The sequence below is a fragment of the Mus caroli genome, chromosome 8 (genome assembly GCF_900094665.2).
Source record: "Mus caroli chromosome 8, CAROLI_EIJ_v1.1, whole genome shotgun sequence".
NCBI classification, from domain to species: domain Eukaryota; kingdom Metazoa; phylum Chordata; class Mammalia; order Rodentia; family Muridae; genus Mus; species Mus caroli.
In genome coordinates this window covers 8302954-8318553 of record NC_034577.1, presented here as the reverse complement: position 1 = coordinate 8318553, position 15600 = coordinate 8302954, and the positions used below count along the sequence as shown (strand labels likewise).

The window sequence follows — 15600 nt, the reverse complement described above, 5'->3', positions numbered from 1 at the left end:
ATAAACCCTTTCCTCTCCAACTTGCTTCTTGGTCATGATGTTTTGTGCAGGAACAGAAACCCTGACTAAGACAGGGACTGTGTGGCCCATCTATGTTAGGACAGTGTTCTTACCTCCTGGTCTCAGCATTAATGGCAGGCAAAGCTGTAGAAACCAATTCGAGTTCCTGCTTGCACCCAAAGGCATGCTCTTTCTCCTAAGTGGAAGCATGGCCAGGGATGAGGCAGAAGAGAACAAGAAGCAACACTTAAGAAATGTCTTTATTTTTTATCACAGACGGTCTCTCTGTTGCACACATTCAAGGTGCTGCCTGGGGCACGGCACTGCCACTGTTGACTTTCTTTACCTCCGGGTTTGAGGGCGATTCTCGGGCTAGATGACAGGGGAGAAATGTGAGTATTTCTCTGATGAGACGTGCAGCACTCAGAAGATTTTTAGCAAGGGTTCGGAATAAAATGAACACGTGACAAGCATTTTCCCAGAAGCCAGCTGGGAAGAGGCCTGTATGGCCATTGTTTCCCAACACATCCTGAGGACTGAAGCCTCACCAGGAGGTCTTCATGCCCCCTGTCTCAACACAGAAGGCACCAAGGAAAAGATGAACCTGTGTCCTACAGGCAATCTTAGATCCACAGACTAGCAGGGAAGGCTCTTCTAGTCCCACTTGCCCTGGGGGGCTTCCATGAAGCCAAGGGCATGAGGGTGAGTGTCAGACATATCTTTCCATCTCACATCCCACAACAAGATGCCACCTTTGGGACATCCTTTTCTCTAACCCAGCCTTCTTCTAGGCCAGAAAAGCAGCAAGAGACCTGTACAGCCACCTGGGAGTCACTGACAAGCAGGTACTGTGCCCCTCCCCCAGCCATGAGCAGGCTCAACAGACCTTAATGGTTTGTCACAGTCAGTCTTCCACGGACCTAGCCCATCTAGGGTGGAGTCTTCAGACCTAGGAGGAAGTCCCTCACCTGCAGTTTCCTTCTGAGGTTGATCTGCTGGTTTGGATTTCATCCATAAGCAACATCCAGCTTAAACAAAGAATGGATCTTTTAGCTGGGCGGTGGTGGCACATGACATTAATCCCAGCACTTGGAAGTCAGAGGCAGGCNGATTTCTGAGTTCAAGGCCAGCCTGGTCTACAGAGTGAGTTCCGGGACAGCCAGGGCTACACAGAGAAACCCTGCCTGGGAAGGGGCAGGGGGAAGATGGGTCTTTGGGTTTCCCCTTTATAAACAGAGCTGAAAATCAAACTTTGAGCCTTNATCAGAAATCTTTGTCTTGGCTTCATCTTTCACCCACCCATCCTTTTTCATTCCCAGCGTCCCTTTCAGGTGTACCCAGTTCTCCATGGCTGCTGGACAGCTACAAAGTGGCTTTTCCTCGTGTGTGCCAGAGCAGGCAGTGAGCTACCATTACTTCAGCCATTGCCTCAGCAGCAGCAGTCACACTCACCCTGCAGTGGCCCCAAGGGAGGACACTGATAAACCTGAAGGTGTTATTGGACTGTCCCCAGGATACACACTGACCAAGACAAGCAAGGTTGGCAAGGAAGGAGGAATCCTCTTTTGGACCCGGCCCTCCACAGTTGGGAACATTGGAATCCTTGCCCAGCCTAAAACAGTGTTGGCCATTCCTGTCGAGGGCCATCAGAAACAGTGAGCATGTCCAAAGGGAAGAGCCACAAGGGTAAGGACAGACGACAGTCATACCAGCCTACCTTGTACTGGGCTCTCAGTCTTCTTGACAGGAGTGGGAGGTTCTGACTTGGGTTCTGGCTTGGGTTCTGGAATGGGTTCTGGAATGGGTTCTGGAATGGGTTCTGGAGTGGGAGACTTCAGTATTTCAACATGTGAGTCCTCTGGGAGTAAAGGCCTCTTCTCTTTTTTAGTCCCCTGTATAACCCTGAGGAAGAAAGGCTTGGTCACAGCCAAGCCCCTAGGAGACAGAAGCCCCTGGCCCTGAATGCTTCCTGCCCCGTGCTCCATACACGGGCTCTGGAATGAGCCCCACATGCTTTGCTCTGTGGTCTCAGCTCCATCTCTCTATGGCAAAACCCAGGAAGAAAGTATACATTGTGCTACAAGNCAGGCTGTGTTGGCCACATGGAAGGCTGGAGCAGGTGCTGAGGGTGGAATAAACATCCTCTCCACGGCTTTGTGCCAATCACAGGACAGGGCTCTAAGAGCGGCAGGCACACCAGAGCTGGATGCCGAATTGAACACCAGCCTTCCTTGACAGACACCAGCCGTGTGGTCTTCACTATCTCCAAGACAATGACAGGAAGGCTGTCCCTCTNAGTGAGCCCCGAACCCTGGCATGCCACATACGGTACACAGAGTTGCTCAGCCCANGGCTTCGAGCATCATGTGGGGTTTGTGGTGGTTAGTGTTATCAACTTGGCAGGATCCAGAATTACAGAGTCAACAACCCACAGAACATGAACCTCACGACTAGATTCATAGGGGTGGCAAAACCAACCTTAACTGTTGGCAGCATNGTCCTTCAGGCTAAGCCGAAATAAACCCTTCCTCCTTAGGTTGACTTTTTAGCCATTGTTGTCACAACAACAGTGCTTAAGGACAAAGGAGGGCCCTTAGCACCAGCCATGGGACCTCCTTGGTGCTGTTTTTCATCACCATCACATAGCAGAAGATGGTCCCTGGACCTGTGGCTGCAGAGGCTGACAAAGCCATTGCACTAAGCCCTGCTCTTGGGGTCTCAGACATCCAGTGGATNCTGGGGACTCAACTTTTATCACTAAGGGGAAATGTTCCCAGAGCAGCAGCAGATGCATGAGGGAGTCAACGGGGATNGTACGCTTGCCTGACACCATTCCTCCTCCCACACAGAATTCAGAGCACCCACCTATAAATGACGGCAATGATGAAGGCCCCTGCCACGAACCAAATCAGGGTGAAGAACACCTGTACATAAACTGGGAGACAAGCCCTGGCTTAGAATCTGGACCCAGAGAAGTCAGGAGGGGGTCCCAGTCCCACCCAGAGGGGCCCAGTGTGGCCCAGGGCAGCTCACTGTCATCCTGCTCGTCTGTTAGCCCATTGGATCAGGGTGAACAGTAAGAGAACATTCAATGTCTCTGGGCTCTTGAGCCCAACATGTCTCCACAGGAGGAGCCAATGTTATGAAGTCTCAGTCAGGAAGAGGCTCTAGCTCCCACCATACTTGTCTTCACAGGGTCGTGTGAGGCCAAAGTTTGAAGCTCATGTGGGCACAACAGTCATACTGTCCAACGCTTTAATTATTACATTCTTCCCTATCCCATTTTCCATTCACTCAAGGGAAAGGAACTATCTTTCTGGCAACATCTGACCCAAGGGATAGAACTCCATTNAAGCCCCTACCCTTGCCCCCTCTGAATGACTTTCAGGTGTCCCTAACCAGACAGGAAAAGAAAACCCAACCCTGCTGGATGTGATGTCCTTCAAGGACACTTCTGCAACAGGGGCCTTAGAATAGTAGATGTTTGTTGCTATACAGGTCTGGAACCATGAGTAACAATCAAGGCACCTCCCAGACCTGACGGCTCTGAGAATCCTCAGTCTATTTCATTATGGCTTCTGATGGTTTCTGGTGATCTTTGGCTCCTCTGTGTTTCTGTGTCTTTTCTCTTTGAAGACATAGGGCGTGTTGGGATCATCTTGCTCCAGTGTGACAGCCTCTTTACTAATCACACCTACAAAGACTCTTGTCCTAGTTAGCATTAACCATCAACTTGCTTAGCCTAGACTCATCTAAAGCAAGAGTCTCAACTGCCTGCCTTTATCAAGGTGGTCTGTGGGTAAGTCTGAATGAGTCAACAAGCAGTATTCTTCCATAGTTCCAGCCTCTACATTCCTGCCTTGACTTCTCCAAAATGATGGATTACAGCCTGGAAGTGTAAGCCAGATTAACCCTTTACTTCCTTAAGTTGCTTTTGGAAAATATGTTTTATCACATACATAGAAAGGACATTAGAGAAGAAACTGGTACCAGGACTAGTTAAGTAGTATGTTGCTGTAATGAACCTGACCATGCAATTATTTCTCTCTTTGGACTAGTTTTTGGAGGATTGTAGGTGGTTTTGGAACTTTGGGCTACAAAATCCATCGGTGTTCAGAGCTTAATGAGCTGCTGTTGTGGGAGCTTGGAAAATAATGCAGTGAAAACCTGACTTGTGAGGTTTCAAACACTTCATAGACACTATGTGTGAGAAAATTTGAATTGAGAATCTATGATTGCTGGTCAGGCTAAGGCTGGAAATCATTGGTGATTAACAAGAGTTCAGCACCATTGAGGTAATAATGTCCATTGTTTTGAGGGGGGCCATAGAAATATTTCATCCAAGTCAACACTTAGACATTATAGGCCAAGACCACATCTCATGCTGGAGGATAAACTTGGCAATGTGTAAAAGTCACCCACATTCATACTGTTTTGAGGGCATGAAAGATGCAAGATTGAGGGACTGAGGGAAAGCAACTGTGGTCTGGTACCATGTGGCCGGGTCAGAGTCCCTGAAGAGAAGACAAGANAGGTCAAGGCTGAAGGTGCATCACTTACAGTGGAGCCCCCAGGATACTGGAGATACCAGGACCATTTGATGTCCACCAAGAACAGCAGCAAGTGTGGAGTGTGGCTGGCCTGAACATATAAGACAACCTGCAGATTCTGAAGATGGCAGAGCTAAGGAGGTGTGGCTGCCCAAAGCCTCTGAAGCTGAAAGATCATGAAGGGTCTTTTGGTAGATGCCAAGCATTGAACTACAGAGTCTTGATCTTGGTTCTGCTTANGTTTGAGTGTCCCCATGTCATGGATTATTTTGGAATAAGACGTATTTAACTTGTTTTTTATTTTACAGAAGTCCACAGTTAAGAGACCTCAGAGTCTTTAAAAAACCTGGGATTCTTTTAGAATTTTTTTATAAGTGCTCTGCCTACAAGTGTGTGTGTGTGTGTGTGTGTGTGTGTGTGTGTGTGTGTGTGTGTGTGCTGAGCACATACTTGGTGACCATTGGAGTCAGAAGAGGTATTGGGTTCCCTAGAACTGGAGCTACAGATGATTGTGAGCCACCTCATGAGTGCTGGATACCGAACTTGAGTCCTCTGAAAGAGCAGCAAGTGCTCTTAAACACTGAGCCATCTCTCCAACCCCAGAGCCCTTGGACTCTGTAAGTGGTGAAATATTTAAACACTATGGGACTTTTATGTTGAACTGTGTTTTATATTCTAATATTACCATAGATCTTTGGGACAAAAAATAAAAAATTGTGGCTTAAAGTATTGTGTATGTGTGTCCATTTGAGAAGAGGTGGACTGTCCTAGTTAGCTGTCAACTTGACAGACTAGCATCACCAAAAAAGAAGTTTCAACTGCGTCTTCTATCAAGAAGACTCAGTCATGAGTCTGTCATGACTCCATGTCATATCAATGAGTCTCATGTCACTATCAAGTTGGTATAAGCATGACCATGAGAAATTTTCTTGACTGTTAACTGATATAAGGGAGCATAGTCCACTGTAGGTGGTACCATCCCCAGCACAAGTATCTTGGACTATATGAAGAAGCTAGTTGAATATGAGCCCGAGTGAGCCAGCAAGCAATATCCCTACATGATTCCTGACTCTGGGTTCCTGGCGTGAATTTCCTGGGTCTGTGACCTAGAAGAGAAAGCCAAATATTCCTCTCCCAAGTTGCTTTTGGTCAGCATGTTCTGTCACAGCAACAGAAAGAAAACTAAAGCAACACCCTTGACAAGATAGACCACANACACCAGCCCCAAAGATCAGGTTTTGGACAGAGTTCAAGTCACAGCACAGCTAAAGAACAAGCTGCCCCTAGGCAATGGGCAGGATTCCAACAGGATCCATGAGCTCTGGACTCCTTTGAGTTCTCTAGAAGGAGGCAGAACTACAGGATCCCTTATATGTGGGCAGGAGCTGATTGCCGAATGAGGGTTGAATCCAGCAGCTCATGATGTCAGCACAAGTTTTTCCATCTCATACTGATGTGAGTTCTAAGGCAGACACCCAAAACTGGCTATTCCAGTCTCACCANAAGCAGAGCCTCCCAACTGACAGAGACTATGGCAACATAAGCCTGGCTGGTATGTTTGATGTAGCACCCAATCAAAGTCCCAGTGAAGCCTGTGAGCTGTCACTTCGAGCCACTGAACTTTTGGGGCAACTGAGTATAGCATAAAGTGATACAGGACAAAGTGTGTCATGAGGAGCCCCTGTTCCTGATGTCAAGCACACAGAATCAAATNAAAGGAGATGTGTAACTCATGGCTGGGTTAGGGGCTTTCGGGTAAAACCCCACAAATTCTTGAATCCCAGAGTGATAAAATCAGAACCATACATGAGCATGGCACATATAATATTTTCACGTTTTAGTGTCAGCACCTTCCATATGTGGTAGTGTTTTCTCTCATCCCTGTTGTCAAGCTAACAAAAGCAAGCGATGGGACTCTGTGTCTCCCTCTGCATAGCATCCGGCTGTGAGAAGCCGCATGTGTGGTTTGTCAGGAGTCATATATTGTGACTGCTCTTCCCCAGACAGAGAAAGGGTTATTTTCCAAGGGTAATGTCTCCCCAGCAGAGTTAACAAAAGTTTTGAAATCATCTCAGCAAGTCCCATGAAGAAACTGAAGTCAAATACTTAGAAGAAGTGACATATTAAATAATGTACCCTAAATCAAGGNTGGAGAATGAAGGCAAGTCTTCCCCTTCTAGCTCCCGGTTCCTTTTTGAAATATCTAATGCTAATTCCCCAAGTTCATATTCTTAATAATACAGATTATGCCATAACACAATGTGCACTTCAAACCAGCCTATTTAAGAAGTTGGTGAAAGGTTTTCATAACATGGAATTATATGCACAAAGAATTCATAATACCCTGTCACTGAATCCTACAACTTACACGGCACAAAGGTTCATTTGCTGCCTTGAATGAGAAAGATGTCAAAGAAATGAAAAATAATTTGAGGGCACAGTGAGAACCCAAATGTAGGGCTCACTGCCCAGAATCTTCCTACAGATGGCCCCACCTCTTCACACGAAAGATGTCAGAAGTTAAGAAAAAATCGNGCCCACCCACAAGTTTACAAATGGGGGGAAGATGGACAGAGGGTCAGTATCTGTGGCCATGACATACTGCTGTGATCCCTTGCTAAACAGAAGCTCNCGAGACTCTGTGCTGTTTTCTGGGTTCCTGAAGGAGACCACAACTAAGATGCTTCAGGGACCAAGGCTTGATCTCAAGAGAGTGACTGATTCTGGACCTAGTGAAATCAATGGCTGGCACACACACTCACAAAATTGCTAGTGTCTTCTTAAAATCTACCAGAGCGCTATCCAGAGGACACNGCAGATTACAACGCATCGGTTGTCTAGATCCATCTCTAAAGAGGGGTCTGCCTGGAGGTGCCAGCTCCCCAGCTCCTGGCTCAGACCATAAACTGAGTGTGCCTCACATGCTCACGTGACTGAAAGCTCCTCTTAAGTGTCTCCTGGAAGCTCACTCCTCCTACTTCTTAAGAGCTCTGAATGTAGAACTTTCCAGATACAGTTGCTGAAGGACTGTCAGGCACTTCCCTGATTACGGAACTTAGGATTTGTTTCACCTCACAGCTCAAGGTTGCCGTTCATCATGGCGGGGAGGTCAAGAAGGCAGAGCTGGGCATGCTGTGTCTACATCCAGGAAGCAGAGAGGGATGAATGCCTGGGCTCAGCTCACTGTCACTGTCCCACGGTCTAGGATCCCACCCTGGGGAGCAATGCCACCCACCATGGATGAGTCTCCCCATCTCAATTAATGTAATCAAAATGACCCCCAAAGGCACAGCCACACGCTACCATCCAGATGGTTCCAGAGCTCATCAAGTGGCCTGTCGTCACAGTTGCCCTTGTTAAGTGATACCCAGATACATCGCCCTAGATCATCACCTTCTGCTTCTTATCCCCAAAGTCTCATGTTCATCTCAGAATGCAAAATACAGTCCAACTTCAAAAGGCCCCAAGGTCTTTAAAAGTTACAGCAGCTTCACGTCTAAATAAAGCCCACATCTCATTTCAGATTCAAGGCAATCTCTCAACTGTGAGGTCCTATAAAGTAAAACAAACAAACAAACAAACAAACAAACAAACAAACAAACAGACTAGTTACATACTTCCAACATACGACAATGTTGTACAGAATAAACGCTGCACAGAATAAATAGGCCCGTTCTGAAATGGGAGAATCTGGGTGTATCAAGACATGACTAGATGAAATGCCTAACCAAGATGAAATGCCAGCAGGGCAAACGCAAGTCTTGCAACTTCATGTGCAGCACCTGAGACTCACAATGTGACTGGCCAGTTTAGAGGACTCAGATAGCCTTATCCTCCCGTTATGCCACCCAAGACACACATAGCCTCTCTCAGGTCACTTCTACGTCATGTCTAGAGCTTTCCTTGGCCCCGAAATCCTGGCATCTCCACTATCCTAGGGTGTCCACTGCAACTTAAGCTTTGACTACAAAGCCAACACCATGTGGCTGATGCTGCCAGGTTCTTCTGCCAGCTCAAGCTGTACCATACACACACACACACACACTTGCACCATAGCTCTATCAGCTTGTGCGTGCTAACTCTGAGGGAAACATTTGCCTGGGCTGTTGCCTTTGAGGGAACCTATTTTAGACATTCTTCTTTCAAATGAATTTGGATTTTCACTGCATTGCGCCTCTAATGGGTGGGGCCTTCGTGATACCTTTGCTACTGTCCCAGTGCCATGCAGGTGTCTCCTGAGCGGAGTGACCCCTTTAGCCTTTACACTTGTTCTGTCAGCACTGAGCTCAATGCTCTCTTGGCTCACAAGTTCCTCTGACAAACAAATCAGTTCTTTTTTTAAAAATGCAACTTTGCTCAAGTTCATAGAACACAGAAACCCACAACCAATCAGAACGGAGAGAGCAAGTGACCACTCGGCACTGAGCCCCAACCGTGTGTTCTACAACACAAGTCCTCTACCCAAGGCTTAGAGATCATGGCAGGAAAGGAGGCATCAAAGGAACAGGGAACTGCATGGTGACTGTCTCTCCTAGACATGTCAAAGTGACACCCATTGTCTTAGTCAGGGTTTCTATTCCTGCACAAACATCATGACCAAGAAGCAAGTTGGGGAGGAAAGGGTTTATTCAGCTTACACTTCCATACTGTTGTTCACCACCAAAGGAAGTCAGGACTGGAACTCAAGCAGGTCAGGAAGCAGGAGCTGATGCAGAGGCCATGGAGGGATGTTCTTTACTGGCTTGCCTCCTCTGGCTTGCTCAGCCTACTCTCTTATAGAACCCAAGACTACCAGCCCAGAGATGGTCCCACCCACAAGGGGCCTTTCCCCCTTGATCACTAATTGAGGAAATGCCTTACAGTTGGATCTCATGGAGGCATTTCCTTAACTGAAACTCCTTTCTCTGTGTTAACTCCAACTTGTGTCAAGTTGACACAAAACTAGCCAGTATACCCATGAAACCTCACCAAGGTGGCTTCCTAAACATGCTCTGAACAAAGGCATTGCCACCAGACATGCTAATGTGGGTAACATCTCATGGGACCCGACCCTACACAGAGAACCATAGCAGCTGAGGGATGGGAACACTGGGGAGAGGAGAAGTCATCTTCTCCAGGGGAGAAGCCCCAAACGAACTCTCTAGTTCACAGTGGTCACTCCCAAGTCACATCCATGTACGTGACTCTGCAGGGAATGACCACCTGTAGTTATATATCTAGGAGTGTGTGTGTCTGTCTGTATGTCTATGTGTGTGATAACAATTAAAGAAAAAGAGGTCATGAATTTGAAGAAAAGCAAGGGGCAACATGGGAGAGGCTGGAGGGAGGGAAGGGGAAAGTTATATTTAAAAAAATTAAAAATTATTTTTAAAAATGAGTGCATGCTACTGTAAGAGAAAATCCAAATGTGGTTCCCTGCACCCAGATCAGAGGCATCCTGAGGACAGACAGTGTTAAAAGCTGTCTGACTCTGCGAACACACTAAGACTGCGCACTTGGGGTGGATATTAGCATAAGCTCTGGGATCTATAGCCAGCACGGGATGGGGGGGGGGATGAATTTTATAGAATGACCATTTCTTCTAAATAGAAATTAAAAAGGCACCAACTTCTGATTGTTTCTGTCAGAAATGGGTCCTGGTATGCAAGGGTCACTCCTCCCCTAGAGTGAGAAGGGCCCTGAGCCTTCTAAAGTCAATACCTAAAGAGATGCTGTCAGTAGAGAGTCCTTGTGCTGATGGTGTGTCTATTGTGACCTCTTGGGTCACTATCAGAGGCTTAAATGCCCAGTCTCCATGATGCTGACATAAGAAAGTATGGGCCCTGTCTGTCTGTCTCCAGCTCTTCCTGGTGTGGGGTGGCATATCTGGTAGGTCACGTTGATCACTAATTCCCTGACTTCCAAAGCCACATACATTCCCAGGGAAGAGAACAGAGTGCTGTGTGGAAGAATTCACTCTAACTGGGGATTTAGTAAAAGGAACAAGAGGAAAGGAGGGGCCCAAGAACATTTAGCACTGTGCAGAGGGACAGGGGCTGGAGGCCAGCACAGCAAGGGTCCCCACCTACAGTGTGGCCAGTGTGGTCTTTCCTGGCTTTGGAGTGTTTACCCCTGTTCTCTGATGGAAATTAAGGGTGGCTGCATCCCACACGGCTTCCATAGTTATCCTTCTGAAAGTGAGGACATATATGAGCCTCCAAGTAAAATGGAATGAAGGTTTGGAGGTGGTGCTTCAGAAAGTCCTGGAAGTTCAGAAGGCCCAAGTCCTGACATGGGAAAACATAGCCATGGGCACAATGGACACAGCCCTTCACTCCAACGACCTGGTTCTCTGCTTCTTCTGTTCTTTCCCACTCCTCACAAATACCTGGATGTCTAGAAATGGCTCACCAGGAGCAAGGCAGCCAGCCCTGCAGCTCCTTGGATAGCCCAGGCCTGATCTCAGGACTGTATTGTGTTCTAGTGTGGTGCTTAAATGACCTCAGGAGAAACCCAGTCATATCATCGTGTCCCTCGGCTGTCCCCACGGTCCTTGGCTAAGACACCACCAGCCTGGCCCAATCAGACTCTAGCTGGCTGCAGCCAGCAGCATCTTGTCCATCAGCTGTCTTGGAAGGGACATTCTCACACCCAGTGTTCATAATCCCAGCCTTTTCCAGGAAGGACTGTGGTGAGAAGCCCCTCCCACTCCACACAGAGCAGAGGTGTGTGAGGTTGTGGTGTGTGAGGCTGTGGTGACATAAACAGTGGACAAGGACCAGGGTTGGATCACTCACTAGGAACAGCTTTCTCGTAGCAGACGCCCTTGTAGAAACAGCAGTCGAGCCTCCTGCAGCGCTCCCTGGTGACATTGTAGTCACAGATGTCATACAGAGGGATGTCACACACTGCAAGGCACAGACACAGCACTGACTTGGCAGAAAACAAGGCGGGCATGGGGGTGGGGTGCACTGGGAGTCTGCCAGATTGAACCGAGGTTCTGTTAATTCTCTTATTCATTATGAGAATCCTGCTTTGAAACGAGGATGAGAATTAAATTTCTGAACAAAATAATATAAAGTTAATTACGGAGCATAATACAAGGGTGGCTGAGGATCAGGGTGATAAGGCATCTTAGCAGTGACAAGCCAGGCACGGGCTCCTCCAGGCATCCAAGAGGGCTAACACGTGACGTGCTGGGGTGGCCAGGTCACTCAGTGCAACGTGCACACTGAGGTACAACCTGAGCTCTGCTAGCACCGTGGGTTGAGGATTGCTCCTGAATTTAGAAGCTGAATCCAAAAGACAAAACTTGGCACTGGAGAGGTGGCTCCGAGGCTAAAGTTGAGTATGTTGTAGGGACCCAAATTAGGTCCCCAACACTCAGGTAGGGAAGTTCACAATGGCCTCTCATGACAGGGTGGTTTAAGAGCTGGCTAGCCCATGCCTACTTGGCCTAGGAGACACTTGGCATCCATGGGTCCCTCTCAAGATGCTTTGTGAGAGACAGGCAGGAGGCCAGGCAGAACAAGGGTCTGGAAGAACACTTAANACGGCCGANGTGGACTAGCTGGGCCCTTCTCTGCNAGGTGTCCTAGCAGCCTCTNTGCCTCCACATGGGTGGACGGCAGGCTCTGTTCTGCTCTGGGTTGCTCTATTACATAAAGCACTGGCAAAGCTCTTCAGGCTTTGCCCTGCCCCAAGAGACTCCACGTTGAGGATGAAGGAAGACTGTGAATCTGGGTGAACAGCAGCACCAGGTGACAGGAGCTACCCAGGTAGGGCTTAACTCTAAAAGNAGAAAGGATACTGTCCTGTACATTTTTCAAAAATAAATGAGATGTGTCNAGGGTGTTACGTGCACAGACTATGGAAAGAAATCAGGATGAAAGCGATGTATGGATGCTCTTAAGATCAGACCAAGAGCTTGCTGGACACACCACAGGGAAGGTGTAACTCCCTCACCTGGACCATTCAAGGACACCTCACACTGTGGTAGCAGCAGAATCACTGACCTGTTTCCTGGCCACCCCAGTGTGCATCTGGACCAACAGNGAACTCCCAGTGGTCTCAGGGGCTTTGTCTCGGTTGGGTGCCGACCGATGATGTCATCTCAGTTGTCAGTGCACTGTTCAGTGTCACCTTTCGCTGTTCCAGTCTCCACCATACCTTGTGCCCGCAGCTCAACTCTGCTGCTGTAGCTCAACTCTATCCCAACCCCAAGCCTCTGTATCTCTATCAGCAGACCCAGATTCTGCTCTTGTCCCTCTTTGGAAGTCCTTGAACTCTCCTGAGCCCTGTGTAGCCCTGTGTTGCCCATATATATATATATATACACACACACACATATATATATATATGTACACACATATAATCAGTATATATTATTGTATGTTACATTAATATATTTATTATTTATATATAATTTATTGTATAATTAATAAAATTAATGTTAATATATAATAAATATTAATATATCATATAATATATTCACAGAGGTGTTTTACTGTGTGATGTGCAATCTGAAGACTGATATTAATAGTTACAACTGAACTTTAAGAACCTGTGCTCAATTGGCCGAGAAAGTGAATGTGCCAGACCAAGTCTGCCAACAAAGCTGTTGAAATGTGAATGCATTGTTATCCAAAAAATTCCAACACTGTAGTTAGAAAACATAGCTTCACCTCCCTCCATTTTCCCAACAAGCCTTTGAGGCTCAAAGGAATAATAGGAGTGTGGTCCCTGTCATTTATCGTGGAAGCAAAGCATAGGTCTACAGCTTGGGAACACCAGGAAATCTGGACACCAAGCGGGGATCATTTCATGCCCCAGGGCTACAGCTCAACAGTCCCTAGACACGTTATGCACCCCTAAAACAGCCTCCTGCCCCAGGACACAGCTTACCTGTACCCTGTNGTCTCCTCTCAGCTGCCCCCTGAAACCTGCAGTGGGGTGTCCCAGCTCCAAGCTTAGGTTTTCAGGGCCAGTGTCCAACAGCTCCCAGGAACCTCTTGCAGAGGTAGGTGGGTATTGATCCCACCCCATGAAGACAGTTCCCCAGGGCTCCTGGCTGTAGATGAAGACTAAGAGGCTGCACACAAGGACCTTAAGGACAGAGTTTTTCCACCCTTTGTTATAGCTACTGCTCTCCCAGTGGGAGACGACAGAGCCACTGGATTCTAGCCAAACATACAGAGCAACCACTCTTGATTTGGCCCAGCAGTTTCTGCTGCTCTCTGTGGCTCCAGTCTGCCTACATCTCCGGCATGGCTTGCTTGTTCTGAATCAGATATCGCAATCGGTTCTTTTAAGAGTCTTTGGCCTGTGGAGGTATCTGGCCCCAGCATGACCTAGTGCCTCCCCAACCCCACCATGGCTGAGCCTCCCCTCCCACTCCCAGCCTCTAGGGAGAAATTGGCTTTCTTTCAGGGAATCCCATAGAAACGCGCCTGGCCTGCCTTCCAAGGGAGACAAACAAAAGATGAACACATTTCTTCTCTGTTTCTCCATGTCATATGGCATAATAGCAATGCATAAATACATGCACCATTGAGGAGAGAGAAAAAAGGAAGTTTCAAACAGTGAGATTTGGGAGGGAAGGTGACAGTCCCCAGTGGTCTGAGGCTCCTCCTGCGAAGCACACAATTCTAGAAGGTTTTCCTGCCTGACTTAAAGTAAATGCAATTATACCATGCACAGTCAACGTGCCTTTGAGAAAATCNTATTTTTGCACGACTTCCACACCCAGGGTCAAGTGTCTAATGCCTGTTTACATACCTCGTGGGGAGGCAAAATGTGNTCCTTGTTGTAAAAAANAACTTATTCTATAAAAGCCACTTCTGAGATGAGAGCTTTAAAGTGACTGGAGTATAACCAACCGAAAGCCCTGGGACTCCCTGTTGTTTCTTGAGCTGATGTGAGAAATCCCAAGGGGCTGCTCTGTAATGGCTCAAGACGCAGAGATCTCAAGGTGGCCCCATGGGGTAACCTGGAAACACACATTCCTGCTTTCCTTGATCAGATAAGCCAGATGGCATGGACAGCCAAACTCTCCATGCAAACAGCCCCAACAGTCTCTTCCATGTTACCTGCAAACTTCTTCAGGAGATGTGGTGGGGACCTCTTGATTTCTTTGGTGTATTTCATGGTAGCAGCTGACAGGGGATACAGGGATCAAATATGCCTGGAAGACAGGACACCTCAGCACANGGAGTACAGGAGTTGTACACTTAAAAGATAGCCTAGGCCACCTCAGCACACAGGGGCCTCAGAATATTCACACACCTGAAGACAGGTCAGGACACCTCAGCACAGGGTGGCAGTGTGGCCATCTTTGGGGTGTTTTGTANGGGTACTAGAGAATTAACAGGTCAAACTTTGAGGGCTTCTCCTGGCCTCAGGGTAGAGGGGTGGTCACCAACCTGTCCATCAGTTCCAGAACTGAGGTCTCTGTACTGCCTCTCTGGTAGCCTCTAAGTAGGAACAATGTTTTGGTTAAGCCACGAAATGGCTACCTCTGCTTCTTGTCTACGGCTCACAAGTAGCTGGAGGTNAGGGTGGATAGAAGGAAACCAGTCCCTGCTTATTGTGACATCATTTTGAAGCTCAAGGTCATAAAAGGGTTACACAGCACCTCATTCTATGGACTGGGTACGGAGAGAGGGGGCCAAGCACACTAATGGGCTGGGGAAATCTCCCCTGTGTAAGGTACTGTTCTGAANCCTCAAGTTAGAATCCAAGTCCCTCCTTCCTGCAAGCGTGGTGACCTTGGGAGCAGGATCATATTTTTAAATTTTGCCATGTGACTTTTGTTTTCTGGGAGTGTTTTCACAAACACTACTANGGTGCAACCATGAACAAAACAAGGTCCCCTCTATCCATAGGAGATGGAACAAGGCCCTGTGAGTCCTATGCCTCCATCCTCAGAGTGGACCCCTTCTGCTTATCACTGTGCAAGCATGTCCTTGGAAGGGGGCTGTAACAGTGACAACCTTCCTTTTGCTCCTTGCTGGAAACTGCCATATGTTTCAGTATTTTCCAGGTGTTGCAAGAATCCCAAGTAGGTCAGGGC

The 15600-nt window shown here is 47.6% G+C and overlaps 1 protein-coding gene across 1 annotated transcript; it reads right to left on the bottom strand.

The window, feature by feature from the left end:
• Positions 1–242: 242 nt before the first annotated feature.
• Tex29 (testis expressed 29) lies at positions 243–15212 on the bottom strand. Its single transcript, XM_021170903.2, has 7 exons — positions 14951–15212; positions 14618–14712; positions 11327–11437; positions 2866–2935; positions 1718–1902; positions 969–1028; positions 243–372 (listed from the first exon to the last, which is right to left on the bottom strand). The coding sequence occupies exons 2-7, from the start codon at positions 14673–14675 to the stop codon at positions 299–301; spliced, it is 558 nt and encodes a 185-aa protein (XP_021026562.1). The 5' UTR covers positions 14676–14712; positions 14951–15212; the 3' UTR covers positions 243–298.
• Positions 15213–15600: the final 388 nt, after the last annotated feature.